The sequence below is a fragment of the Callorhinchus milii genome, unplaced genomic scaffold (assembly GCF_018977255.1).
Source record: "Callorhinchus milii isolate IMCB2004 unplaced genomic scaffold, IMCB_Cmil_1.0 Scaffold12, whole genome shotgun sequence".
In the NCBI taxonomy this organism is placed as follows: domain Eukaryota; kingdom Metazoa; phylum Chordata; class Chondrichthyes; order Chimaeriformes; family Callorhinchidae; genus Callorhinchus; species Callorhinchus milii.
This window is the reverse complement of record NW_024704753.1, coordinates 849,158-876,667: the sequence shown is the minus strand read 5'-3', so window position 1 is coordinate 876,667 and position 27,510 is coordinate 849,158. Positions and strand designations below refer to the sequence as shown.

The 27,510-nt window shown below is 51.3% G+C and overlaps 2 protein-coding genes across 2 annotated transcripts; both read right to left on the bottom strand.

The window, feature by feature from the left end:
- Positions 1-728: 728 nt before the first annotated feature.
- Positions 729-6,915, bottom strand: tsen2 (TSEN2 tRNA splicing endonuclease subunit). The gene is given in 13 exon segments (XM_042339779.1): positions 729-1,218; positions 1,372-1,461; positions 2,176-2,287; positions 2,413-2,449; positions 2,818-2,956; positions 3,208-3,258; positions 3,571-3,648; positions 4,117-4,537; positions 4,926-4,965; positions 5,308-5,370; positions 5,373-5,388; positions 5,756-6,100; positions 6,876-6,915. Coding segments are annotated over 12 exon segments (1,296 nt in total). The 5' UTR covers positions 5,945-6,100; positions 6,876-6,915; the 3' UTR covers positions 729-1,158.
- A 3,604-nt stretch (positions 6,916-10,519) lies between these two features.
- Positions 10,520-25,677, bottom strand: pparg (peroxisome proliferator-activated receptor gamma). Its single transcript, XM_007903329.2, has 7 exons — positions 25,488-25,677; positions 13,962-14,204; positions 13,578-13,738; positions 12,926-13,064; positions 12,427-12,626; positions 11,295-11,745; positions 10,520-10,824 (listed from the first exon to the last, which is right to left on the bottom strand). The coding sequence occupies exons 2-7, from the start codon at positions 14,194-14,196 to the stop codon at positions 10,577-10,579; spliced, it is 1,434 nt and encodes a 477-aa protein (XP_007901520.1). The 5' UTR covers positions 14,197-14,204; positions 25,488-25,677; the 3' UTR covers positions 10,520-10,576.
- Positions 25,678-27,510: the final 1,833 nt, after the last annotated feature.

Genomic DNA, 27,510 nt, shown 5'->3' with positions numbered 1-27,510 from the left:
CAGGTGTGTGTGTGTGTCTGGGCGCTCGCTGCTCTCGCTCTGGGTCAGATGTGGGTTCAGGCCCCCCACATCTAGATTGTGCGCTCACAGTCCAGGCTGACGCTGCAGCACAGGGCAGGAGGATGCAGGGCGAGGGGGGGTGGGGGGCTGAGGGACGGGGAAGCAACGCTGTCTTGTCAGAGACACTGTCCTTCAGACGAGCAGATTGTCTCGGCCAACAATCCAGATGAGCCATCGCTGCCTGGTCGCTGTTTTGCGGGACCTCGGCTGAGTTTGCCTGTCGGGAGCAGAGCCCAGTGCAGACAGAAACTCCGTGAGGCTCTTTTAGAGGTTTCGACACGAAGCTCTTTACACTCAGATTGTCGGAGGCCGTCCCATTAAATATTCAGCCCATCAGAATCCGACACAAACCTCTGCAGTGTTCTGCTCCGCTCCCCTCCCTGGCCACGTCCCCTGTCAAGAATTTCCACTTAGCGCTCAGGCAGACAGCATAAAGCAAAGCTTTTGTGTCCGAGCGACAATGCGGAATGAGCAGCGATTAGGCATGAAAGGTAAATGCATAATGGATGAAAGCCGCAATCTGTGAGTGGAAGGCGGTGGGCGACGAGGACAATTTGATACGTAGCCTTTGTCACACGCACAGCCTTAATGAGGTTTGTTTTTAATTCTAATTCGAGGGCGAACCGCGATGCCACGGGACTCCACATAAAACCTTTAGAACGTGCCGCTCTCAGTTTAAGTCATTTTTAATGAAAGAAAAAACACTTTATCTCCATAAAAGCACTCCCTCAACAAGCCGCCTGCACCCAGGCCATAAATTATTGGTTCCGTGCTGGGTAAACAGCACGCAAACTGAGCCATGCAACATACACCTCACAGATACTCAATCTGCCCGCATCCCTTACAGCGAGAGTGTCACTGTTAGAATAGCCGTTGAATAAGCAGCGGGTTGAGAGTCACAGCCTCATTATTCCGCTAATCAACCAGAGAGACGTCTGCTATTTCCTCTGAACTATATTCACTGCCACCGTCTTCACTTACTTAACTTAATTTGGTCCACGATTAATGGGCTCGATCAATAATCCATCAATCCTTGACTAATACCCATTCAATCCTCCATCAACACCCACTCAAGCGCTCGATCCATCCAGCGACACTCTACATCTCGTCCTGATCGGTGCGTTCCCGGGAAGACACCCAGCGGCTGACGATCACTTCCTGAAACCCCAAGGAGACGGGAATAAATTTGGGAATGCCGTACGTACGGACCGACCCCGGGGAGGTGGTGGTGGGTGGGGGGGGATGGAAAGGCGACAACACACAGTGGGGACGGGGGAAACGTCTTTCCCCCCCTCAGAAACGCTCACTGACCTGAACCTTGATCCTCCTCATACAGTCCGGAGACGCCAACTCCTCCTCACCCATGTCCGACGGTCGGATTAAATAACACAGCATCAACTCCTGTGGGAGAGAACATGCCGTGTGAGGGACTGCGTGTGTCAGCCTGGCGCGGTGGGTAGCGCCCTCTCTCCCTCTCTCTTGCTTCGGACTCAAGACGGTTGTAGATTCGAACCCTTACGTCAGGACTTGGAATCACACAGGCTGAGCTGAGGCTCCAGTGCAGCGCTGGGGGTGGGGGGGGGGGCGGGGCAGGGAGGTGTGGGTGGGGTGGGGGGGGGCGGTGTTGCATTGTCAAAGACACCGTCTTCCAGATGAGACATTAATCCGAGGTCCCCGTCTGCCTGTTCAGGTGGACGTTAAAGATCCTGTGGCGCTATTCAAAAAGAGAAGGGAGTTTCTCTCTCTCTCTCCCGGCGTCCAGCCAACAATCCCCCCGAATCCTCTCTCCTCAAATAAAATGGGTCACTCGCTCTACGACTGTTTGTGGGACGCTGCTGTCCGTAAACTGGCTGCCGTGTTTCACCGACAAAACATCCAGTCACTCCACTTTACAGTGTATCTTGTGAAGCACTTTGAGACGTCTCAAATGCAAGGATTATTATTATTATTGAACAGTAAAATAAGCAGGGAACACTCGCTGCTCACACGCTCACTGCCCAGCGCTGAGACCACCAGGGACAGAGACCCCCAGGACTGGGCAGCAGGTGGGGAGGGGACAGTGGAGGAGCGATGGTTGGGAAGAATGCACAGCATCGGCAGCGGTGTGACCCTCACCTTGGAGACGTTGCCTGTGATCCGGTTTAAACCCGCGAGCGACTTCCAGGTAAAGGGACGAAGTGCTGGACTCTGAAACGTGTCATCGGTCATTTCAACCACCACAGAGTAACTGAGGGGAGACACAGAGAGATCAGGCACCCAGGCCACACAGTCACACAAGGCTCTAACCCTAACCCGACCAGCCTCCCCCACCACCCCCACCCGACAAAGCTCCCCATCACAAGCGATTCTTACCTTGAGTGATAAAATGGTGGTCCTTTTCGATACAGCACTGAAACATAACGGCAAAGTCACTCACAATCTAGCACACAAAACCCTGGGATAAATACCGTGTAGAACACACCCAACTGGTGCTCGCTCCCCTCCTGGAGCTCTCTAATCCTACTCCCTGCTCTCTCTCTCTCCCCATCGTGTCTGTGCTGGTTCTCACTCCACCACTGGAGCTCTCTAATCCTATTCCCCTGTTACTTCAGACATCACCCCCATTACTGCTCTGGAGGATCAGCGTAGACTGAAGCCTAAAGTCCTAACGTGGGGATTGAACCCATAACCTTCTGACCTAGAAGCGAGAGCCTGACGAGGCTGACACGTATATAACAATAACAAGGTACCAATGAAATTGATGAGGTAAACACTCACAAAGGTCTGTGCCATATTTCAGGCCAGTCTTTGGTACCCAGCCTTTGCTCCTGAAGTAGTGATAGGCCATGTAATTGGCTTTAAAGCCAGGCTGAATCAGGCCAAACACCTCCCACAGCTTGGCAATGCTCAGAGGCTCCTGAAACAGTCAATCAGCGCACATTGCAATGGCGCGTACATAATACCGTGCACACGTGGCAACGGCAACGCACACGCGGCAGCAACACGCAACGTGGACACTGGCTGCAGGGGTAGCGCTTGGGGTGGAGGGCGGGGGCGGGGGGAGCTACCGCTGGTGGTGGGGCAGTGAGGGAGAGAGAGAGAGAGAGAGAGAGACGTGGTTTTACTTGCACAACTGGCAGCGAAGACCAGAGGCCAAACGTCACTCACCTCATTGTGATAAATCGTCAAACAGCCCAGGGCGTAAACCAGGAAAAAAGCCTGAACCCGAAATACAACAGAGAGGAACATGATCAGTGCAGTTCAGCACAGAGGAGATGTGAGTTATGAGTTTTTGTATCACTTGGAGACATCTCAACAACGTGATAATGAACTACGTTTAAATGTAAGGATTATTATAAACACAGAAAGTATGTACTTTAACAATTGGAATCTGTGCCCAGAAAATAGATTTATTTACACTTTACGTGCAGTGTTGCATCAACACGGAAAGAGGTGACATTGAGGAAGAAGGCTGTAGTGTAGAAAAGGTTCAGTGGTTATAAACAGCGTCACACACACACATACACACACCTCCTGTAGCGAGAGCTGCAGATACTCAAATATCCTGAATGGGTTCCTCCTGCACACCAACCTCGCACTCCGTCTCAGCTGCAGAAACACAAATAATTCTATCAAACCAACAAACCAACATCTATTGAGTTACAGTTCCCTCTCACTCCCCTCCCCTCACTCTGGGAATCAACATCAACAACACATTACATTTACACAACGCCTTTCACGTCGGGAGGACGTGCAGAGGCGCTGGACAGTCAGGGATTTGGACCTGAGCTGGGGGTTGGGATCAGGAGGGGTGGAGGGCGGGGAGGGTGGGGGGTAGGAGGGTGGTCGAAGGCACGATCGAAGAGGAGATTCTTGAGACTGGCCTTGAAGGGGGCGAGGCGGAGGGACTGTGGGATGGAGTTCCGGAGGGTGGGAGCAGTGTGGCTGAAGGCTTGACTACCGATGGTGGGGTGGGGCGGGGGGGGACACGGAACAGCCCGGAGTCCGCTGAGCGGAGGGAGCGTGGAGGTGGGGAGGGGGGGGGTGTGGGTGTCGGTATCAGATCGCTGGACTCACCGCACTGCCCATGTCCTCGTCTCCGCTCCCCACCGACTCCTCCTCGACTTCCACCAGCACCAGCTCGTGATCCAACCAGCGTCCGTCCTCCCCGCCCTTGGCCTCCCTCATAGTGACGTCTCCAGCGATCGGCGCCCGGTCCTCGTGTCCGTTTGCCGGCGAGGGGTGAGAGCACTCGGCCTCCTCCACTCGCGATCTCTTCCCACAGGAGCTCTTGGCCGCGGGTCCTTCTCCCTCTCCGGCTGAAGGTTCCCTGACGGAGACTCCGGAGTCGGAGATCAGGTCTCTGCTGTCGGTCTCGGGGGTGTCGCCGGGAAAGGTGACGGCTGCCGTGTAGCTGGTGAGGATTCTCTCAATGTGACTGTCCTCCAGCTCCTGTGCCTGCAGCAGCCCCTTTGCCCACTCGACGTGGTGCTGATACCTGCAAATTACACGGCGGAGGGTAATAATCCCTGCATTTGATGTCGCTCCTTATCACGTCCTTGAGACGTCCCAAAGCTCTTCACAGAATATACTGTAAAGTGGAGTGACTGTGTATTTTGCGGGCGAAACGCGGCAGCCAATTGCGCACAGCGACGTCCCCACAAACAGTCGTGGAGTGAGCGATCAAGTTCCCGGCATTTGGGATCCCGAATTTATATTTAACCGCAAATCTGTCCGCAAACTGAACAGTTTAGAGCCGGAACGTGGACAGGGAGCAGGGATTACGCTCCGTGATGCCACGTCCTAGACCTCGACAGACGGCAAATCAAACAAGAAACAATCTTCGGCTCGTGCGGGAGTTACACACACAGCCCAGAGGAACTCACTTTTTTGACGAAATGATCGGCAAGTGTAGAGCAGCGGCGTCTGTACAGAAAGGCGGGAGTTAACATCTCGGTCTGTGTACGTGTCTGTCTTTTCAGCCAACGTGAAAATCAAGTGGCAGCATTACATTTGCATTTAAATTTATATTTCATAGTAAATGAACAACACAAATGAGACCATTCTCTAATCATGAAGCGCTTGGAGACATCTCAACGACACGATAAGGCGCTACATCAAATGCAAGGATTATTACTATTATTATTATTAATATTATTATTATTATTATGATGCTGCTGGCTGCTGTGTGGGAATATTTTTACTCTCGAGAAAAGCCACAAAGCAAGTAACGAAACCAGGAGAAATCCGTCGTTAAAAGACATGTACCTTTCCATTTGGCGGCCAAAGCGGGGTCTGAGATATTGTACTCGGGTCTGCTCCTCGATAGCACCCTTTCCCAAAGTACCCCTAAACACAGAGAGACAGAGAGAGAGAGAGAGAGAGGAGAGACCACCACCTTTACATAAGACGACAACAAATACAATTTACCCGGCATTTTTCAAGTCAGGAGGACGTCCCGAGGCTCTGGACAATCAGGGATTTGGACCTGAGGTGGGGATTGGGATCAGGAGCTGGTGGAGGGCGGGAGGGAGTGGGGGGGGGTGGGGGGAGGGTAGGGGTAGGAGGGTGACCGAAGGAACAGTCGAAGCGGAGGGTCTTGAGACGGGTCTTGAGACGGTACGTAAGGACGCACCCGGGGGTGGGGGTGGGGTGGGTGGGTGACGGTCGAGGCACGGTGAGGTGACCCGGGGGGGGGGGGGTTTGTTTTCGGTACCTGCCCGTAAAGCGCTGTGATATCGTCCGGCTTCCTGACGATCACGTAGTTGTTTAGGATCTCGGCTTCGTAATGCCGGGGTTCCTTCCCGAGGCTCTCCTCCTGACTGAGCGGCACCGGAAACGGAGCCTCGTACGCCTCGTAAACCCGGCGTCTCCGCTTCGGAGGCCGGAAAACCGCCTCCGCCATCGGCTCCCGACCCGAACCTCGGGCTTTCTTCACCGTAGGTAAGAGTGGAGCCTCGTAGCTCGGGGCGTAAGAGACCCGGGTTCGACTCCCGGGCGGGTCAGGACACGGTGAAACCCTCGGCAAGTTTCCCGAGTCTGCGCTCGCTCCTCCGGTGTCCTGACGGTAAATAGAAATGATAGGTTTGGTCGCTCCGTCCGCGGCTGTTTGTGGGGACGTCTCTGAGCGCAGTCGCTACGCGGAGAGTGGGAGGAGGTGTCCTGGGAAGCGCTTGGAGACGCCTCGATAGGACCTGATGTGGCCCCGGGTCAAAAATATCAAAGGCAAAGATTATTGTTGTTTATTGTTGTTGATAAAACACAACAAACGGGGAGTTGGGGGTGTGTGTGTGTTGGTGTGTGGGGGGGGGGGTGAGGGGGGGGGTGGGGGGTGGGGGGGTGGGGGTGTGGGGGGGTGGTGGTGGGGGGGGGTGTTGGGTGGGGGGTGGGGTTGGGGTGTGGGGGGTGTTGGGGGTGTGGTGGGGGGGGTGGGGGGGGGTGTGGGGGGGTGTGGGGGGGGGGTGGGGGGGGTGTGGGGGGTGGTGGGGGGGTTGGGGGGGGTGTGGGGGTGTGTGGTGGGGGGGTGTGGGGGGGTTGGGGGGTGTATGAGGGAGTGTTGGTGTGTGTTGGGGGTGTTGGGGTGTGAGGGGAGTATTGGGTGTGGGGGGGGGGTGGGGGTGTATGAGGGTGTGGGGGTGTGGGGGTGTTGGGGGGTGGGGGGTGTATGAGGGTGTTGGTGGTGTGTGGGGTTGGTGGGGTGTTGGGGTGTATGAGGGGGTTGGGGGTGTGGGGGTTGGGGGGTGGGGCTGTGGGGGGTGGGGGGTGTTGGGGGGTGTGAGGGGGGTATGGGGTGTGTGGGGGTGTGTGGGGGGAGAGTCTGTGTGTCGGACACCCACTCGGCTGTTCCCGCTGTTCCGGTCCCATCGCTCTCCAGTCCGCACCGCCGGAGGTTTCCGGCGCATTGGTTCCGCCCCAAAAACAGCCGAAACTCCTTCACATTTTGTTGCTGTATTAACTGTTCTTTTCGGTGTAGTGACTATTTTTTTGGTATAGTGACTGTTTTTCGGTGTGGTGACTTTTTTTCGGTGTAGTGACTGTTTTTTAGGGTGTGGTGACTGTTTTTGGGTGTGGTGACTTTTTTTTGGGTGTGGTGACTGTTTTTTTGGGTGTGGTGACTGTTTTTTTGGGTGTGGTGACTGTTTTTTTGGGTGTGGTGACTGTTTTTTTGGTGTGGTGACTGTTTTTTTGGGTGTGGTGACTGGTTTTTGGGTGTGGTGACTGTTTTTTGGGTGTGGTGACTGTTTTTTGGGTGTGGTGACAGCCAGTGCCAGCCATACGACGAGTGGAATATCACGTAACGTCTTGAGTGACGCGCGGAATGGGGAAGGAAGTGAGAAACGCCAAAGCTTCTCTCAAATCATTTGAAAATCTCTTTTATTTCTTGAAAGTATTCGGTCGGTCGAGAATTGTCATTTCTTTTATGTACGCGCGATACTATCACGCTCCAATACAGGGAGCGGGCACCAGCACAGACACGACGGGGAGAGAGAGAGAGAGAGAGAGCCGACAAAATCTACAGTCAATTCACTTTACAGTATATCCTGCGAAGCGCTTTGAGACGTCTTTGAGAGAGGGACGTGATGAGGCGCCGTCTCGCGTGAAAAGGTCATTGCTATTATTCTAATGGGATTAGAGAGCTCCGGTGGTTAAATCGGATAAGTGTAGATGCCTTCGAGGAGGAAGCTGGACCTTCGCACGTGGGAGAAATGGGAAGAGTGTAGGAGGGAGAAAGGAATGTCTGGAGTATAAGCACCGGCGCAAGCTGGCTGGGCCGAGGGGTCTGTTCCATGTTGTACAGTCTTGTATCTCCTGGTGTCCCAAACCAAATACCTTTCTCGCTCCAAACTCTCGCCGTAGTCCACAGTCACCACCATCGGGGGAGCGTATGGTCACCTTCCAAGTCAATGGCACTGTTATCATGGTCATAAAGCGCCACCTGCTGGCTGCCCCAGGCAATGCCCCAACGTCCTCAGATACCCAGCGCTGAAGCTGTTCGGGTCCCAGTTGATTATCATTGATTACTTTTGCTAATGGAACAATAATAATCGTTTGAGTTTGATACAAAGCCTTTCATGTCGCAGGACGTCTCGAAAACACCGCGCAGGATTTACTGCAACGTGTAGCGGCCGTGCGTAGTGACAGTCGCACGGGGCCTTTCGGGTCAGGAGGACGTCCCAAGGCTCAGGACAGTCAGGGATTTGGACCCGAGCTGGGGGAATGGGACCAGGAGAGGTGGAGGGCGGTGGGGGGGGGGGGGGTGAATGGTGGGGGCAGGAGGATGGCTGAAGGTGCGGCCGAAGAACAGGGTCTTGAGATGGGCCTCGAATGAAGCGGGTGGAGGGGGGTGCGGGTGGGAGCGAGGTGAAGTGACTGTGTGATGGAGTTCCAAAGAAGAAATCCAAACAAGTAAAATCTTGCCTTTCTTTTTGCATTTCACAGATGTCAGTAATAGGACGATAGTAAATGTAGTCGGTTAGAACTTCTGCTGTATTTCCCAACAACCTGGAGCCACAGAGGGGAGCTTGTGGAGACCACAGGACTCAAATGTGAGGGGGTTGGGGGCAAGAGGCGAGATGACTCAGGCTCACTCGCTGAGTCTGTGTGTGATGGGAAGTGCTGTGCAATGCAATGACTGGCTGACAGTTGCACAAGCCGGAGTCAGTCTGGCCCAGTGTAATCAGCCGGGATGTGGACCTGACTCTGTGCCTTGCTGATTCAGGACCGGTTAATCATCAACAGGGGATGAAGTTCAGCATCGCTCCTGCCAACTTTCAACAGCGCACACAGGGGTCAGAGTTCCCTCTCGAGAGCTCCTTTTTTGTTCTTCTGGTTTATTTCAAACGCTTTTTTTTAAAAAAAAGAGAAAACTATTGGAGGAAACAAAGACTGATTTCAGGGCAGATTATAAATAATCCTAGCACTCGATACGCTGCCTTATCACGTCGTTGAGACGTCTCAAAGCGCTTCACGGGGTTTTACTGCAAAATTGGAGTGACTGTGTTATTTTGTGAACGAAACGCGGCAGCCGGTTTGTGCACAGCAATGTCTCCACCAACAGCCGTGAAGTGAACAGCAAATTTTATTTGAGAGATTATCGGCCAGGACACCGGGAGAGAGAAACTCTCTTCTCTTTTTGAATAGCACCACAAGGTCCGACTAGCCTTACTGAGCCAGGTTGACACCTGTTCATAGAATCATAGAATTATACAGCACAGAAGGAGGCCATTCGACCCATCGTGGCTGTGCCAGCTCTTCGAAAAGAGCTTCCAAATCAATCCCGTGATGTTACCCGTTATTTATTGCCGAGGTGTCTCTCCCGCTCTCTGTCTCAAAGGAGAGCGATTCCACCAAACATCCTCTAGGATTTTGGGGCAATGTGCGGAGAGAATTAAAAAAATATATTTTCAGAGCACCTAAACACAGTGAAGGGCACAAAGAAGATCTTGAGACACAGCGGGCAGTCCTGTGACTGGAATCACTTGCTCAAGACTCGATTCACAACGTTTCGGGGTTTGCAGGGACGGACAGTTTATCAACCAGTTTTGTAAATTATTTAGCTTGGTTCAGAGCTTGTTATTTTACCCACAAACACACGCACGCAGACACAGACCCACATACAAACGTACACGCAGACACTCGCACGCACACCTCACGCAGACGTACATATATAGACAGACATGTACACACGCACAGCCACAAGCGGATTCACAGTCACACGCGCACAGGTAAACACGCGCGGACTTTAGAAAGTTTGTCTGATCCAAATTTTTCCCCAAATGTACAGATGTACAGGGTATCCATAAAGTCCTGTTACCCCCCGTTACAACACAGCGCTAAGAGACTACGGAGGAACTGAAACAAGGGTCAGAGATGCATTTTCCCTCCTCATTCCATCCATGTCATGTAAGCTGTGACACCGAACATGGCGATGGATTTTTATCTGCCATGAAAATGATGGCGCTCACACATACTCACACTCACACACACTCACCGATCCTCTGAACGTCTAAATACAGTTAAGCGATTGTACTGAATACAATGAAGTAACTTCTAAACACGACGATCATCATTCTTCCATATGTTTCAGGGGTTGGTAGTTGGTCGGTGCCCAGGAAAAACAAACATGTGGGTAACCGGACTTTGTGAACACTCTGTAGTCGTATCATTTTTCTCCCCATTAAGGAAGCCATTGGTCCAGTGTTGGGAAGATGTTGACACTGAACCCGACCAACAGCTCGGGTGCAGATCCCTGACTGTCCAGCGCCTTGGGACGTCCTCCTAACGTGAAAGGCGCCGTGTAAATGTAAGTTGTTGTTGTCAGGCGGACACTGCAAGGAAGAGGAGATAATCGGAGGCTAATACAACAATAACAACTAGATTACATGTGTATAGCGCCTTTCATGTCGGGAGGACGTCCCAAGGCGCTGGACAGTGACAGCCTTTCAGACCCCAGCTGGGGTCAGGGAGGGAGAAGGGAGGGGAGAGGAAGGGGAGTGAGCGATGGCATGGTCGAAGAGGAGGGACTTGAGGCGGGACTTTAATACAGATCCTTGTAGATCTCCTGCAGAAGTGGGTGCAGGTTCATCTCTCCCTCTGTCTTCCTGATGGTGTGCAGGAGCTGCACATGTTCAGTCACTATCTGCCGCAGGTCAGTCATTTTCTGCAGTAACTTGGCGAAGAGGTGAGGGGAGTCCGGGTGGTTGAGCTTCAGCTGCAGGGCCAGAGCCTGGAGGAGACTGTCCTGTAAATCCTCGATCGGCTTCACATTCACCAGCCCGGGGCGGTCTGTCAGAGACAACAACATAAACATAAACAAATTACAACACCACCAAATTACAATCGTCAGGAGGATGTCCCAAGGCGCTGAAACAGAGACAGGGACAGCCAATTCATTCTCCCATTAGAAAAGACGTGTTATAATAACATACATAATAATCCTTGCATTTGATATAGCGCCTTATTACCTGATTGAGACGTCTCAAAGCTCTTCACACAATATACTAAGGTCGATTGACTGTGTAATTTGTGGGCGAAACGCGGCAGCCAATTGCGCATAACGGCATCCCCACAAACAGTCGTGCAACGGTTTGCGCAACGGCCGTCAACCCCACAATTGTGCCATGAAATCCTTCATTAACCGTGCTCAGGGTCACCTCCCCCACTCCCCCGGGTTCGGGGTCAGGCTCCGCCACTGTTAAGCGCGCTGAGATGCTGCCCTTTACGAAGAGCGACATGTAAGCTGTTGTGGTTCTCACCTCCGCTGAGGATGACGATGGCGATGAAGACTGCAATGTCCCCGTCGTCCAGGCCCAGGGAGTTGAACTTGACGGCGAAGCCGAACTTGGGCTCCAGCATGTGGCAGAATGGCTCACGGAGGCTCTTGATGAACTCGCGGGTCATGAAGCCCTGCCCAGCGGCGATCAGCAGCCCGTCCTTGTTCATGAGGGAGGCGAGCATGGTGAAGATCACCTCGTGTACCCCGTACTTCAGCAGCGTCACCTGGTCATTCAAGTCCAGCGACACGAAGCCCGGGATGGACTTGGCGAATTCCGTGATCTCCCGCACGGCCTCCACCGAGCGGAACTGGCAGCGCTGGAAGATGCGAATCTCCACCGCGGTGCCGTGGGGGGGCACGGACGCCTGCTGCCGGAATGTGATACACTCCTCCCCAGCCTTCAGCGAGCTCATGTCGTAGATCACAAACGGCTGGAGAGACCAACCCAACACGTCACAGCCCATCACCACACAACGCGACACACTACAATGTTTCACACAGTGACTGGTTGGCCCTTCCAGGTCCTGCCCACGAGCCGGACCGGGCTGGGCTGCCATCAGCAGTGAGTGCCCTGGGACACTGCGGCCCCTCCTGGCTCAGGAACTGGGGGCTAGAGACCGGCACAGACAGAATAGGGGTCTTGAATCCTACATTCTGTTGCCAAACATGTCGCCTTGGGGCCAGTTCAGCTCCAAGGAGACCCTGCTTAGCTCCTCTCCCCCCCCACCCCCACCCCCACCCCAACCCAAGGTGGATACATCGCAACACATCACCTCACATGAAAACATATCACATCACGTGGCAACACAGCCCAACCCAGCCCCAGCACAGCCCAACACAGCCCCAGCACAGCCAAACCCCAGCACAGCCCAACCCAGCCCCAGCACAGCCCAACCCAGCCCCAGCACAGCCCAACCCCAGCACAGCCCAACCCAGCCCCAGCACAGCCCAACACAGCCCCAGCACAGCCCAACACAGCCCCAGCACAGCCCAACCCCAGCACAGCTCAACCCAGCCCCAGCACAGCCCAACCCAGCCCCAGCACAGCCCCAGCCCCAACCCAACCCCAGCCCCAGGACAGGCTGTTCTGTAATTATTAAGGAACAACCTACCGACTTATCTCCCGCTTTTCCGGTCATGATGGCTCGAGCCTTGGCCTTGGTGATGGGGAAGTACTTGCAGTAGGACTCAAACATGTGCCGGGCCAGAGTCCGGAGATCGGCCGCTTCGGGGTTCAGCCGCTCGGCGTCTCCGCTGATCTCGGCCAAAAGCTTCTCCTTCTCCGACTGCGGCATCCGGCCAAACCGGATAGCTACAGGTCAGAGCCTCCATCAGAACATTGTCCAACATTGTGAAAGGTGCGGTGTAAATGTAATGTGTTGTTGTTGTTGCTACAGAGAGTGAGGGAGAGAGAGAGAGAGAGAGAGGACAGGGCCGCGGGGCAGTAGGTATTGGAGAGGAGCCGACAGTTTGCCGAGCAGTGCCAGCTCTTTGCCGAGCGGGGGCCAATGTAGCCCAGTGTTTGCCGAGCAGTGCTGGTGGAGCGGGGCCTTTGCCGAGCAGTGCTGGCTGATGGAGGCGGTGACGGGGCTGGTGTGGCCGGGGACTCACCATTGTGTGACATGCCGACGGAGAGGCACTTGCGGAAGCGGCAGCTCTGACATTTGTTCCGGTTCTTCTTCTGGATCCGGCAGTTGAGGTCACAGCGGTCATACATCAGCTTCAGCCGGATGGTTCTCCGGAAAAATCCCTGCCCCACACACAGTATAGTGCCATCATCATCATCATCACCACCATCATCATCATCAACATTATCATAATAATATTCCTGGCATTTGACACAGCGGCTTATCACATCGCCGAGACGTCTCAAAGCGCTTCACAGAATACACCGTAAAGTGCAGTGACTGTATTTTCTGGCCGAAATGTGGCAGCCGATTGCACACAGCAGCGTCCCCACAAACAGTCGTGGAGTGAGTCACCAATTTTATTGGGGAATTGTTGGCCAGGACACCGGGAGAGAGAGAAACTCTCTTCTCCGAATAGCGGCGCGGGATCTTTGACGTCCACCTGAACAGGCAGACCGGGCCTCGGTTTAACATCTCAGCTGAAGAATCAATGCCATAACATCGACCATTGCCAGCACCAAAGCCAATATCAAACCAACAGAAGGCCTGACCGCCGATGGTGGGGCGAGCAGGGCGGGGACATGGAGCAGGCCAGAGTCCGCTAAGCAGAGGGAGCGGACACCCCTCTCACCCACCTTACACCCCTCACACGCGTGCACCCCATAGTGGAAGCCGGAGGCCTTGTCTCCGCACACTCGGCACTCGATGGACAGCCCTGGATTTGACGTCTCTTCGAGCGACTTGGCTCCTTTCCCAGACAGCTCACATACAGAGTTCAGCTCCATCTTAAACCTGCCTGAGAACAACAGAGAGAGAAAAATCCCAATTCACAAGAGCTTCCCATCATGTTCCAGTTTCACATGTAGCTATTAAGGGGAGATAGGGAAAGTGGGGGGTGTGTGTGGGGGGAAGCGGGCAAAGAGAGGAGGTACAAGAGGTAGAAAAGCATCTGATCCCCTGAGAGAGAGGTAATCCTGTGGTGAGATGTGACCAAGTGGTAAAGTTGGGCAGTGTCTGACCTGCTGGGCTGTTGTCATCATATTGTGAGTCGCACGATGTGTCCTCGAGCCTCTGGGGGCCGGGGGCCTGATGGTAACATGCCGAGACCACCCCGCAGACATCCACACTGCCGAATGGCTTGCCCTCCAAGGGGAGGGGCAGGGAGAGGGCGAGGGGGCGATCCCTGAGCTCCAGCATGTCCAACCCGCTCAACCCAAAGCCCCCCGGCCACAGGGGCACTTGTGTATCCACCATCCTCTGTCCTGGGGGGAGAGAGAACAAACGTGTTATCAACGGCGTTCGTCTGCCAGAAATGTGACCAGCTCTGGCTTGGGACGTCCTCGTGACACTAAAGGCGCCATATAAATAATAATCCTAGCATTTGACATAGCACTTTATTATGTCGTTGAGTCGTTTCCCCCACAAATATACGGTCAATTCACTTTACAGCATATTCTGTGAAGCGCTTTGAGACGTCGAGAAGACGTGAAAAGTGCTTATATCAAATGCAAGGATTATTATTATTATAAAGCGCTTCACAGGATACACTGCAAAGTGTTGTGACTGTATTATGTGCCATTTACGCACAGCGACATCCCCACAAACAGTCGTGAAATGAGTAACCAATCTGTAAAAAAAAATTAATTGGAAATTTACTGTTATTCAGACGCTGTTCTTCAGATGAGATATTAAACCAAACTCCCTGTCGTTACCCTGTTCAGACCGAAGTTGAAGATCCCACGACCCATTGATTATTTATTTCATGTCAAATACTGGTATTTATTTTTTTGTCCATATTTTCCATATTATGATTTCACTGACTGAAGGATATTTAATCAAAAAATTCAGCTTCCCCAACACTATTGCAAAAGAGAAGGTAGTTTTTCTCTCTGTCCCCCAGTATCCTGCCCGACAATCCCCCAGATAAAATGATTCATTCTATGTGAATGTCTATGTGTAGGACGTGGCTGTCAGGAAATTTCACACACAGACTACAATCACTCAACGGAAAATTAATTGTGGGTTTAATACTTTTTCGCATTTCTGTGCCACGTTAAATTTTAAGGCAAAATAAGCGAAAAAATAATAATCCTCCCATGTGATACGTACAGCATCTTTCGCGTCTCAAAGTGCTTCGCAGGATTTGCTGTAAAGTGTCGTGACTGTGTGTTGCCAGGTGACACACCCTGAACCGGCCTGTCACACATCTGGAACTTGGCTGAAATGGGCTTGTATTATTTGATGTATTAAAATTCTTTGTGATCTCTGTGTGTCTGTGAGCTGCACAGTTACAGCGGAAAAGAAATCGGTGCTGAAACCAGAGTTAACACAGGAAATATTTAGAGGCTTGTGATGTGTTCGGTTACCCTTCAATCTGCCAGACCTAAAGTCCTGTCTCAACACAGCAGATAAAAAGCCGCTCGCGCTCATAAAACCGAGCCCACTGATATCTGGTCAAAGTCAAAGCTAAAGCTTGCCATCCTGTAATCTCTCTATAAAACAGAAGCTATTTCAGTCACATATTTCTGTAGCGTCCATTGCTGCAAACCATGAATAACCCCGCAATTATCAAACCAGAGACACGATACACTTCTGTAATTCACCAACAAGTTACAATTACACAGAGTGCTTCACAGTGGTGGACTTGGACACTGAACTCGGAGGAATGTGGGGGACGTGGGCGGCACTTCATCAAATCCTTGCATTTAATAAAGCTCCTTATATTGTTGAGACGTCTCAAAGTGCTTCACAGAATATACTGCAAAGTGAACCGATCGGGCATTTTTTGGCCAAAACGAGGCAGCCAATTGTGCACAGCAGCGTCCCACACACAGTCGTAGATTCAGTACCATCTTCTTTGAGAGAGGGATTATTCTACTTTGTGGGCATTTCGCCCACAAAATACACAGTCAATTCACTTACTTACAGTATATTCTGTGAAGCGCTATGAGACGTTTAGAAGATGTGATACTGCGCTATATCAAATGCAAGGATTATTATTAACTCCAGAAAGCGATCCACCATCAACTAACAACCGGGTTCTTACTTACTGCTGCTAAACAGAGGTTTGTGTGTGGAGGAAGGAAACTTGCCGAAGGTTTCACCCTGCCCAGGAATCGACCCTGGGTCCTCTCGCTTGTGAGGCGAGGGCTCTAACCGTTGAGCTCCAGGACTCAAAGATAAGATAACTCGAGGGTGGGCGAGGTGGAGGAGCGGAGGCTCCGAGTTCCTGATCTTGGGGGTGTAGTGACTGAACATTCAGTATGTAACACGCTGATGGAAAAAAACCAAACCAGTTCGGCTGCTTCTTAAAAAGAAACCGACTTTGATTTTACCGACAAGTTTTGGAGGAATTTTAGAATCCGGATATCCATCTGAGTCTCTGGCAACGAGGAGCTCCCCAACCCCTCTCTCACCCACCCCCCAACTCCCCCCAGCCCTGCACTGGGGCATCAACCTAGATTGCGATCTCACAGTTACACAGTAACCACAAGTATTCTGGTGGGGAGTAGGATCAGACTGATACTCCTGTGTTTCCAGACAGTAGTTTCCTCTGGGAGCTTAGAGTGCTTTATACCCTGACCCCTGGCAGTGGGGGTTAGAGTGAGACAGACTCTCTCCGTTTCACAATCAGCCCCAGAACAGACTGTCAACCTCACAAAAACCATCCAGTGAGAAAGGAAGAGATGCATAAGAATAATAATCATCCTTGCACTTGACAGCGCCTTATCACGTGTTTGAGACGTCTCAAAGCGCCTCGAGGATAAACTGTAAAGTGGAGTGACTATACTTTATGGGCGAAATGTAAACGACAGCGAGTTGGGTCTAACCACAAGGTTAGAAACTTGCCGAGGTTTCTGCAATAGAAACACAGAAATGTACAGTGTAGAAAGAGGGCCATTCGACCCATTGAGTCAGCGCTGGCTCTCAGACCAAGAGCAGTTCAATCACTTTGCTCGCCTTATCTCCATCTGTGCTGGTGCTCGCAGCCCACCCCCAGAGCTCTCTCCATATCCCTTCAATGACTTTAAGAGTCAAAAGCGACAAACAAAACGTCAGATCATTTTACCACGAGCGGATCTTAAAGTTTAGCCAGAGAGATAACCAAAAATAAACTGTAGCATTACTTAGTTAATGTTAGTTAAGTTAGTTAACATTCTCCTCTGTATCCCACACCTGATGGGGACTGTCTCACAGACTAACGGAGCCTGGCAGGTCTCACTGACGATGTACTAACCTGTCACAGGAATTAGAAACATTTTGTACATCCCACACCTGAGCGTCAGAGATGAGGAAAGGGCATTTAATACCCCTGCCCGCAAAGCTGGGACGTGCGGCGAGACGTGGGGAGCGAAATAAAATCACACTCAGAGCCACGGAGTGACATCCTCTCTCTGTGTAGTAACTCATCAACCACAATACACCGACCAGGGCTCCTGACATCACTTCCACACACACACTAGACAGACAGCAAGACACGCACACAGACACAGACACACACAGACAGCAAGACACACACGCACACACAGAGCACGACAGAGACAGAGAGAGAGTGAGAGCAAGACAGATAGAGACACACACAGACAGACGCACAAACAAGTTACACACAGCCAGATACAGACACAAGTGAGCAAGACGTATCTTACTCTGTGTGTGTGTGTGTGTGCAACTCACAGTGAGACACACACAGACTTAGAGAGACCCCCCCCCCCCACCTCCACACACATGCACACACTCACAGGTTACTGAGATCACTTATATTAATAACAATCCTTGCGTTTGATATAGCAACTTATCATGTTATTGAGGCTTGTGTGTTAATGGCACCTTATCTCATCCAGCATCTCGCAGCACCTCTAAGCGCTTCACAAGATATACTGTAAAGTGTAGTGACTGTGTATTTCCGTCACTGGGTCCAGCCATTTGTTAAATGAGTCCCAATTCCCCAGGTTACTGAGGTCCAGCACCTCAGGGTTGTGTACAGGACCTTCGCTGGAGCAAAGGCTTGCGTGTTCGCCTACATAAACACAGTCACTACACTCGCCAGTGATCGCTTGTGAGGTGCTGCGAGATGCTGGATGAGATAAGGTGCCATTAACACACAAGTTCTTGCTTCTGTGTCTGCGGCCGACGGTTCACTGAGAGGGCAGCACTTTTCGCAACGAAGCTATGTGTCCATCACATTAAACTCTTGACGCCTCGAGAGATATTAATCAGCAGCGCGAGGCACTACTCTGATATTGCTCAAGATCCTGTGATGATAACCCAGGCGAGTGTCTGACGATCTGCCTTGGGGTTGTCTGTCCAACATTGAGCTCAGCTCTCGGCTCCACACTATCAGTCACAGCAGAGACAAGTCAGGGTCTCAGTATAGACAGGCGACCGCACACAGGAAGCCAAAGATTAATCTCTGCAGAGCGGGGCGCTGAACTCCTGACCTTGTGTCTCCAACATAATCATTGTTAATCAAACGCAACGATTATTATTATATTAAATAACTAATAATAATTTGATCGCTCACTCCACGACTGTTTGTGGGGACGCTGCTGCGTGCAATTGGCTGCCCCGTTTTGCCCAGAAAATTCGTAGTATATTCTGTGAAGCGCTTTGAGACGTCTTGAAGAGATAAGGCGCTGACTGAAACACAAGGATTATTATAATTATTTGCGAGGCCCAGGGCTTGACAAGTAATAATAATAATCCTTGCATTTGATATAGCGCCTCATCACGTGGTCAAGACATCTCAAAGCGCTTCACAGGATATATTATAAAATGCAGTGACTGTGTATTTTCTGGGCAAAACGTGGCAGCCAATTGCACACAGCAGCGTCCCCACAAACAGTCGTGGAGTGAGCGACCAATTTTATTTGGGGGATTGTTGGCCAGGACACCGGGTGACAGAGAGCCAATGGGATCTTCAACGTCCACATGAACATCAACACCAACAACTTGTATTTGCACAGTGCCCCTCATGCTGGGTAGCGTCCTAGAGTGCTTGATGGTGGCTGAGCACGACGGGCAATGTGGTGGTACTGGGTGGGGGGCGCGGGCAGGAGCCAGGCTTGAGCTCGGTTTAATCTCTCATCCGAAGGATGGATACAGGGATACAGGGAGCAAGCGAGTGGGAGGAATGGGCTTAGAGTCTAGAGCTCCCGTGTGCACACAATAGGCTGAATAGCCTCGTTCTCTGGCCGTGAGCCTCCTGTGACACAGTGAGAGTGAGGAATGGTGGTTGAGTTTTGTGACCCACAAACAATCCCGATCCTGACATTGCGGACAGAAGCTTTTTCGTTCTGTATCGAGACTGTTGCTTCTTCGCCTCCCATGTCTAGGTGACGTACTTCCTCTTTCAGTCAGAACTGTGTGGGCTGGGAGCTCCCCCCACTCTCCCGAGCTGACTGTGTGTGTGTGAGTGCGGAGGATGGGACGGGGGCTGAGCCCACAGACACCACTCTTCCTCAAAGCCTCGGCGCCTACTGACCGCAGGCTCCAAACAGCCGTGTGTCAGCCACGTGGCCTCTCTCCATTACTCCCCCCCCCCCACCACCACCACCCCGACCAAACCCACTGATTGACGCAGAACCAGTCAGAGCTTTTAAAAGGGAACCTGAGAGATACTTGAAAAAGATGCAAGTGCCGGTGCGTGAATATGATAATAATAATAATCCTTGCATTTGATATATATGCACATGTGTACACATGTATGGTTGCGCGCATGGGTGTGTGCGTGTACGTGTGGGTGGGTGTATACAGGTGTGTGTGTGTGCGCGACACAGGTAAGTGCGTGTGTGTAGAGGGGGGCGATGGGGGGGAGCGTTAGGCTGCGGGAGGTGGGTGGGGGGAGAAAGCCAGGGAATCGGGGTGATGGAATCAGAGCTCTGCCGCACCGGCACAGAGCAGCACGAGGTGTCTGGGCTCCGGCTCAGTGATGGGTGTGAGCGCAGGTTGTGAAAGCCCGGCCCGGCATCCCAACAGCTGGGCCACCGCAGGCTACAAGGTCAGTGAGAGACCATCAGCCTCGAACCCAGGGATCCCGAGGCTAAGTAAACCCAGCCGGACAGTGGGGGAGGCAGTAAAGTCATGGTATTTTTATCTGATCGTGTGAGAATCCAGGAATTTCTTCCAGTTTAATCTTTGCCCCGGATTGTTAATTGGGATCAATGTGGATGGTGGGGACCAATCTCTCCGTTGGGAATCAACACACTTCCTTACGGATAGCAGAAGCTCCAGGGAAGTGACAACAACAACTCCCACATGGAGCAGACAGACGATCAGTTTATTTCTGTCGTGTACGACTTGGCTGGGGCTCAGGGAGGGCCTATGATCTCTCCTCCCGTTTCCTACGCATCCCACAGAGCTGGCTCCTCCACCAGGAGCCAGGACACTTCCTCCTCCTGGATCAGGAAAACCAAAGTATTCCCGGAGAATCCCACGGATTCCGGTGTCGAGACCGTCACAGAGGGTGGGCTCGATTTCGACATTTCGATAGAGTCAATGGGGGAAATTATTCCCACTTTTTGAGACAGTGACTAGAGGGAATCAATTTAAGGGAGTCAGTGAACCGACAGGCAGGAGGTGACAGTTTCACAGGAGAGGGGCTGAGATAGAATCCGTATCGGCTTTCAAACGGGAATGAAATACCTAAAAAAGAGAAATAATAATAATAATAATAATCCTTGTGTTTCATACAGCACCTCATCACCTTGTCGAGACGTCTCAAAGCGCTTCATAGAATACACTGTAAAGTGTAGTGGCTGTGTAGTTTGTGGGCGAAACACGGCAGCCAATTGAGCACAGCAGTGTTGCACCCCTGGACGTTTCTGGTCGTGTGGCACCCCCACTCACCACTCCCCCCCGAGCATTCAAAGCCCCCGCACGTGGGTTGGGGGATCGAATCCCCAACTTTCTGTCCATATCTGTCCTGGACCAGCCGAGGCGGGGAGTGTGAGCGGCTGAGCCAGGCCAGACCACTGCAGCCACAGGTGATTTTAATTAATTTAATTTTAAATACGGTGATTGTAACCCAAACACCTGATGTATTTGCGGTGAGTGTGTGTAGAATGTGGAGCCAAAGCAAGGCCAGGGCTGGAATAGCAAGAGAGGAGCCTTGAAACACAGAGCAATGCCCTCGGCAGATAATTTCCAAGACTAAATACAATTTTTTTTCTCTATAAATGAACCAGAAAATATCAGGGAGACAACGCGATTTGGTTCATTTGCTGTAAAACAAAAAAAGGGGATCACGTCGTTGAGACGTCTCAAAGCGCTTCACGCGATGTACTATAAAGTGAATTGACTGTATTTTGCAGGAGAAATGCAGCAGCCAATTGCGCACAGCAGCGTCCCACAGACAGCCGTGGATTGAGAGACCAAACTTTCTTTTTGAAGGGATCATTGCCCCCAGAAAGCGACCCACCAACAGACTACAACAACAACAAGATTCCATTTATAGAGCGCCTTTCATGTCGGGAGGACGTCCCAAGGCGCTGTAACCGACTAACAACCGGGTTCCTACTTACTGCTCGGTAAACAGAGGCATGTGTTTGGAGTAAGGAAACTTGCCTCAGGTTTCGCCCCTACCAGGAATTGAACCCGGTCCTCTCACTTGCGAGGCAATTGCACTTAACCACTACACTGCAGGACTCTTAATGTTCTCCTTCCCAGTGAAAACAACCCCAAGCTTGCAAACCTATCATCGTAACAGGGACGTTATAGGACATATGGTGTGGAGGGGGGCGCGAGGAGTTTAGTCGCACTTCCCTCCCACAAAATACAGGTCACATCACAAGCTGGTGACTCATTAACAAGCTGCTGACCAGTCAACATCACCACCTCCCTCCCTCCCTCACCCTCTTCTTCAACACAAAATCCACAAACTCTTACCAGTGACACCAACCCCCAGACTGGCTGACAGCAGTTCACAGGAAAATTGCCGTCAAGTGTAGTGACTGTGTATTCTCAGTCAATTTGCACACAGTAATGCCCTACACAAACACACACATATACCCACAACACACATACATACACACACTCATGGTTGTGAGTTAGTAATAATAATCCTGGCATTTGATACAGCGCCTTATCACGTCATTGAGACATCTCAAAGCGCTTCACAGGATACACTGTAAAGTGAATTGACTATATATTTTGTGGGCAAAACTGATTCTTATTTAGCAATACAATAACCTATTCTGGAGGGTTACTGGCAGTAATGGTTAGTGGACTATTGTACTTGTTTTCCTGTGAATGCTATTTCGAAGTGAATAAAACAAATATTTGATGAGCTAATTGAGAGACAGTTAGGGTGAGGTAACCAGTGGGTAGGGCGGGGAAATCAGCAGGGAATGGGATTAGAGAGAAGAGAAAGAGGGAGTGAGCACCAGTTAGGACAATGGGTTTTCGTGCTGGAATCTCTCGGGTTGTGAGAATGGGTTTAACGCACGCGATGGGTAAAGGATTAAGCCAGCAGTGCCCTGGGCACAGTTTGATAACCAGCAGACGAGCAGGTCTGGACAGGTACTGGTGTTAGCCTTGGGCTGCTGTGTGTGTGTGTGGGTGGTGGTAGGAAGTACATAGTTGGCTTGTGAGAGCTGCCAGGAAACTATGCAATCCCCTCACAGGCTGTTTATCAGCATCGACGATCTGCAATCGGCAAAACCGGAATAACCGCCACACACAACACCAGCGCCGACTCACACTTTCCCCTGTGAGTAAAACCCAGATATGAATAAAGCAGGAGGTGGAGCTCAGTGATGCTGTGGTGAGGAATTTGGATTTTGACCCCAGTAAATGGAGGCTACGTGACACACCTCTCTGCTCTCCGCTCCCCTGCCTGGCCTTCAGGTGAGACGTTAAACCCGTCTGCCTGTACAGGTGGATGTTAAAGATCCCGTGGTACTATTCGAAAAGAGAAGGGAGTTTCTCTCTCTCTCTCTCTCCCGGTGGCCTGGTCAACAATCCCACAAATAAAATTGGTCACCCACTCCACAGTTGTTTGTAGGATGTTGCTGTGTGCAATTGGCTGCCGCGTTTCACCCACAAAATACACAGTACCTACACTTTGCAGTAAGTCCCGGGAAGCGTTTTGAGGCAGCTTGATGACGTGAAAGGCGTTGTACCAATTGAAAGGATTGTTTAATATCTATAATTACATGCTGTGGTTCTAGTCCTGTGAATTACCCTCTGTCACTGGATCAATTTTGTGGCATTTCGTTAATTAATAAATGCACATGGGGAGTTCCTCACGTTAGGTGGACGTATGCCACACCGAGGGGAGGGGGGTGGCGGGGAGCCCCAATGCTGCACACTGACCGCAGGGGAGAGGATTCCCTCACAGGCTCCAGAATTAATTCTTAATTAAGTAGTAGGTTAAGAAACGACGAACAATCACTTCACTGTCACGCTAACAAGAATGTGGCGGCGCAGAGACAAACACGTTGTATCCCACACAAAACCCTGGCCATCACAGTCAGGAAGGGACGGTCTTTTATCTATAAGACCATAAGACGTAAAAGTCAGTGGAATCCTGTGGTGTAATGGTTAGTGTGCGCTCGCCTCGCAAGTCAGAGGACCCAGGTTCGATTCCTGGACAAGTTCCTTTACTCCACACTCCTCTGTTTACCAAGCAGTAATCAGGAATTTGCAGATCACTTTCCTGGGTTAATAATTGCTCAAAAAATGTATATTTTTTTAAAATGTGGTCATTCATCCGTGACTATTTGTGGGACACCCACATTGCGCAATTGGCTGCCGTGTTTCTGCCCACACAATATACAGTCAAACCACTTTACAGTCTATCCAGTGAAGGGCTTTGAGACGTCTCAACGACAACGATAAGAGCGTTGTGTCAAATGCAAGGATTATTATAATAACAGTGGAGGTCGGGGCGGAATAGTTCTTAAAAACAGGTAGTTAGATTATTACTCTTGCCTGCATTTTGATTATTATCGATAATGACCGTATTTGCAGAATACTGAAGGGGTTGAAAGAACACCATCTCTTACCGGAGAATAAACATCTACACTGCCCTCAGCTCTGACACCCAACACCCTGAGATAAGTGAGTGAGTGGGTGTTTGCCTGTAGCCAGGGTGAAGCAGGGGACCTTATCCCATCTTCTCACAGCACAGCAACTTAGGGAAAGACAGTCGCACACCCCTGACTTGGGAGCCACCCAACAGGTTTGATGGTGAGAGAGAGAGAGAGAGAGAGAAAGGCAGGGAAGGGAAGGGTGAGGAAACCAACCCCATTACAGTCAGTCCCAACAAACTCCTGACGCCAATCTCACCAAAGGGCACTTTATACAGTAACATTATACAATCTCTCTCTCTCTCCCAACACACAACAAACTGGTTTGTGACACAGTCAAACACAGACTGAACATATCCTCACACTGACTGCAGCTCAGGATGGCTCTGTGTCTGTTGTCAAGTCACAACTTTGGTCAACGTTTCCAATCTTACACCTGTAAAACCTTTCCTCTCCCTGTCTGTGTGTGTGTGTGTCTGTGTGTGTGTGTCTGTGTGTGTCTGTGTGTGTGTGTGTCTGTGTGTGTCTGTGTGTGTGTGTCTCTGTGAGTGTGCGTGTCTGTGTGTGTGTGTGTGTGTCTTTGTGTCTCTGTGTGTGTGTGTGTCTGTGTGTGTGTGTCTCTGTGAGTGTGCGTGTCTGTGTGTGTGTGTCTGTGTGTGTGTGTCTCTGTGTGTGTGTGTGTGTCTCTGTGTGTGTGTCTGTGTGTGTGTGTCTCTGTGAGTGTGTGTGTCTGTGTGTGTGTGTGTCTCTGTGTGTGTCTGTGTGTGTGTCTCTGTGTGTGTGTGTGTGTGTGTGTCTCTGTGTGTGTGTGTGTGTGTCTCTGTGTGTGTCTGTGTGTGTGTGTCTCTGTGTGTGTGTGTGTCTTTGTGTCTCTGTGTGCGTGTGTGTGTCTGTGTGTGTGTGTCTCTGTGAGTGTGCGTGTCTGTGTGTGTGTGTCTCTGTGTGTGTGTGTGTGTCTCTGTGTGTGCGTGTCTGTGTGTGTGTGTCTCTGTGTGTGTGTGTGTGTCTCTGTGTGTGTGTGTCTGTGTGTGTGTGTCTCTGTGTGTGTGTGTGTGTCTCTGTGTGTGTGTCTGTGTGTGTGTGTCTCTGTGAGTGTGTGTGTCTCTGTGTGTGTGTGTGTGTCTCTGTGTGTGTCTGTGTGTGTGTGTGTCTCTGTGTGTGTGTGTGTGTCTCTGTGTGTGTCTGTGTGTGTGTGTCTCTGTGTGTGTGTCTCTCTGTGTGTCTGTGTGTGTGTCTGTGTGTGTTTCTCTGTGTGTCTGTGTGTGTGTGTGTGTCTCTCTGTGTGTCTGTATGTGTGTCACTGTGTGTGTGTGTGTGTGTCTGTGTGTCTCTCTGTGTGTCTGTGTGTGTGTCTCTCTGTGTGCCTGTGTGTGTGTCTCTGTGTGTGTGTGTGTCTCTTTGTGTGTGTGTGTCTCTCTCTCTCAGTGCGTGTGTCTCTCTCTGTCAGTCTGCCTGTGTGTGTGTGTGTGTGTATCTCACACCGGGACTGTTTAGGGACTGTCTCTGGTACACACTGACCTGTGTCTGTCTCCTTGGATCACTCAGCACTAAGTTGGCAGTTCCTCACATCCCCGAGCGCTCTCCTCCCGTCTGTGTGTGTGTGTGTCTCTGTCTCTCACTCCCTGTCCCGTGTGTCCCGGTTACACCGCACCACCTCCAGACCAGGATCCCGCCCCAATAACCCGAACACGGAACACCTTCTTCCCAAACCCACAACAAGCGGCGCGTGTGTGTGTGTGTCTGTGTGTGTCTCTGTGTGTGTCTGTCTGTGTCTCTGTGTGTGTCTGTCTGTGTGCGTCTCTGTGTGTGTGTGTCTGTCTGTGTGCGTGTCTGTCTGTGTGCGTCTCTGTGTGTGTGTGTCTGTCTGTGTGTCTCTGTGTGTGTCTGTGTGTCTGTGTCTCTGTGTGTGTCTGTCTGTGTCTCTGTGTGTGTCTGTCTGTGTGCGTCTCTGTGTGTGTGTGTCTGTCTGTGTGTCTGTCTGTGTGCGTCTCTGTGTGTGTGTCTGTGTGTGTGTGTCTGTCTGTGTGTGTGTCTGTGTGTGTGTGTGTCTGTGTGTCTGTCTGTGTCTGTCTGTGTGTGTGTGTGTGTCTCTGTGTGTGTGTGTCTGTGTGTGTCTGTGTGTGTGTGTCTGTCTGTGTGTGTCTGTCTGTGTGTGTGTGTGTCTGTGTGTGTCTGTCTGTGTGTGTGTGTCTGTCTGTGTGTCTCTGTGTGTGTGTGTGTCTGTGCACTTACTCTGCACTTCATTTTACATTTAAAAACAAATGAAACAAACTCCTGCGAAGAGTTGTGCAGCAGCTCAGTTCGGGCTCCTGTTCCCGACCAGAAACTGTGCGTAAAAGCCCGAGAATCGCTGTGTTTTGGGGGTTTAACAGTGCGGGTAAATCCACGGCTGGACCCCACCCCCCGCCCAGCCCGACCCTCACTCCCCGCTCACGATTTAAAGGGACAATGAGGGGCTGAGCCCGAATAACAATAATAACAATAATAATAATCCTTGCATTTGATATAGCGGTTTATCAAAATAAGTCTTTAATTTGGATCAAATGTTTTCTCTTTTTTGTTGCCGGGATGGGTGTCCGAGACGTGCGGAAACCCACCACCGTCGCTTCACGACAACAACAGAATAACGTTTATAGGGACGCCCCAAAGCGCTGAACAGTCAGGTGTGGGGGCCCGAACCCCGAGTCTCCAAACCCAAGAGAATTCCACGCCTCCCACCTACACGAGAGATTGTTGGAGTGGAACGCGCTCTCTCTCTCTCTCTCTCTCTCGCTCTCATCCTGATTACATAATCCTGGAGAGTATTCACGCGTTCCTCAGACAGGGGAGAGCAGTCTTGGCCCCCAACACCGCACCTTTCATGTGAGGACATCCTTCTGACGTGATAAGGTACAATATCAAATGCAAGGATGACTGTTTTACAGCCAGAGTCTGGTAAGTTGGGAGTTTTACTGTATCTCAGGAGGCCTCAGAGGATTTATGGTAAAGATGTAGTGACTGTGTGTTTTGTCGTGAATGATGTTGCTGGTTTACCTGGTGACTCTGCCTGTGTCAGGGCAGTCCTGCCCCTCCACCATTGCCCCTCAGCCTCCGACTGACAGATGTCCATCATGACACATGTCCACCACTCGTCTCCCGGTCCAGGTCCCACGTCCCTGCCTTGTGTCTGAACGCACGCAGGTGGCAGCCACACTTGGCAGCCGATGTTACGCTGGATGGTTTGTTACCTCCTCACGGTTGCGTTCCACCCCGACTCCCCCGATACCCAGAGTAACATCTTGGTTTATTTGACACCAAACACAACTCATCCAAATCCTTATCCCAGTTTGTACCCACTCCCCGCTCAGTCAGAAAGCAAGAGACAGCAACAGAGCGATAGGAACGAAGGCGCGGAGAAGGTAACAGTTTTGAAACCCGTCGGCTCATCAAAGACAAGGAAATATCATTGCAAAATGTCCATCACTGTCACAGCAAGTCATGGTGACAATGCCAGGGGAGGTGACAGCCTTAGATCAAGGAGAACAGGTTTGGAAATACTGTG

Bases quoted from the DNA above. Each gene is read 5' to 3' on its own strand.
- pparg (XM_007903329.2), bottom strand. From the start codon at position 14,196: ATGGTGGATACACAAGTGCCCCTGTGGCCGGGGGGCTTTGGGTTGAGC. The intron at 12,627-12,925 runs GTGAGTCCCCGG...TCTGACCTGTAG, and splicing joins CGTCGGCATGTCACACAATG to CTATCCGGTTTGGCCGGATG. The intron at 11,746-12,426 runs GTAGGTTGTTCC...TGGTCTCTCCAG, and splicing joins GAAAAGCGGGAGATAAGTCG to CCGTTTGTGATCTACGACAT.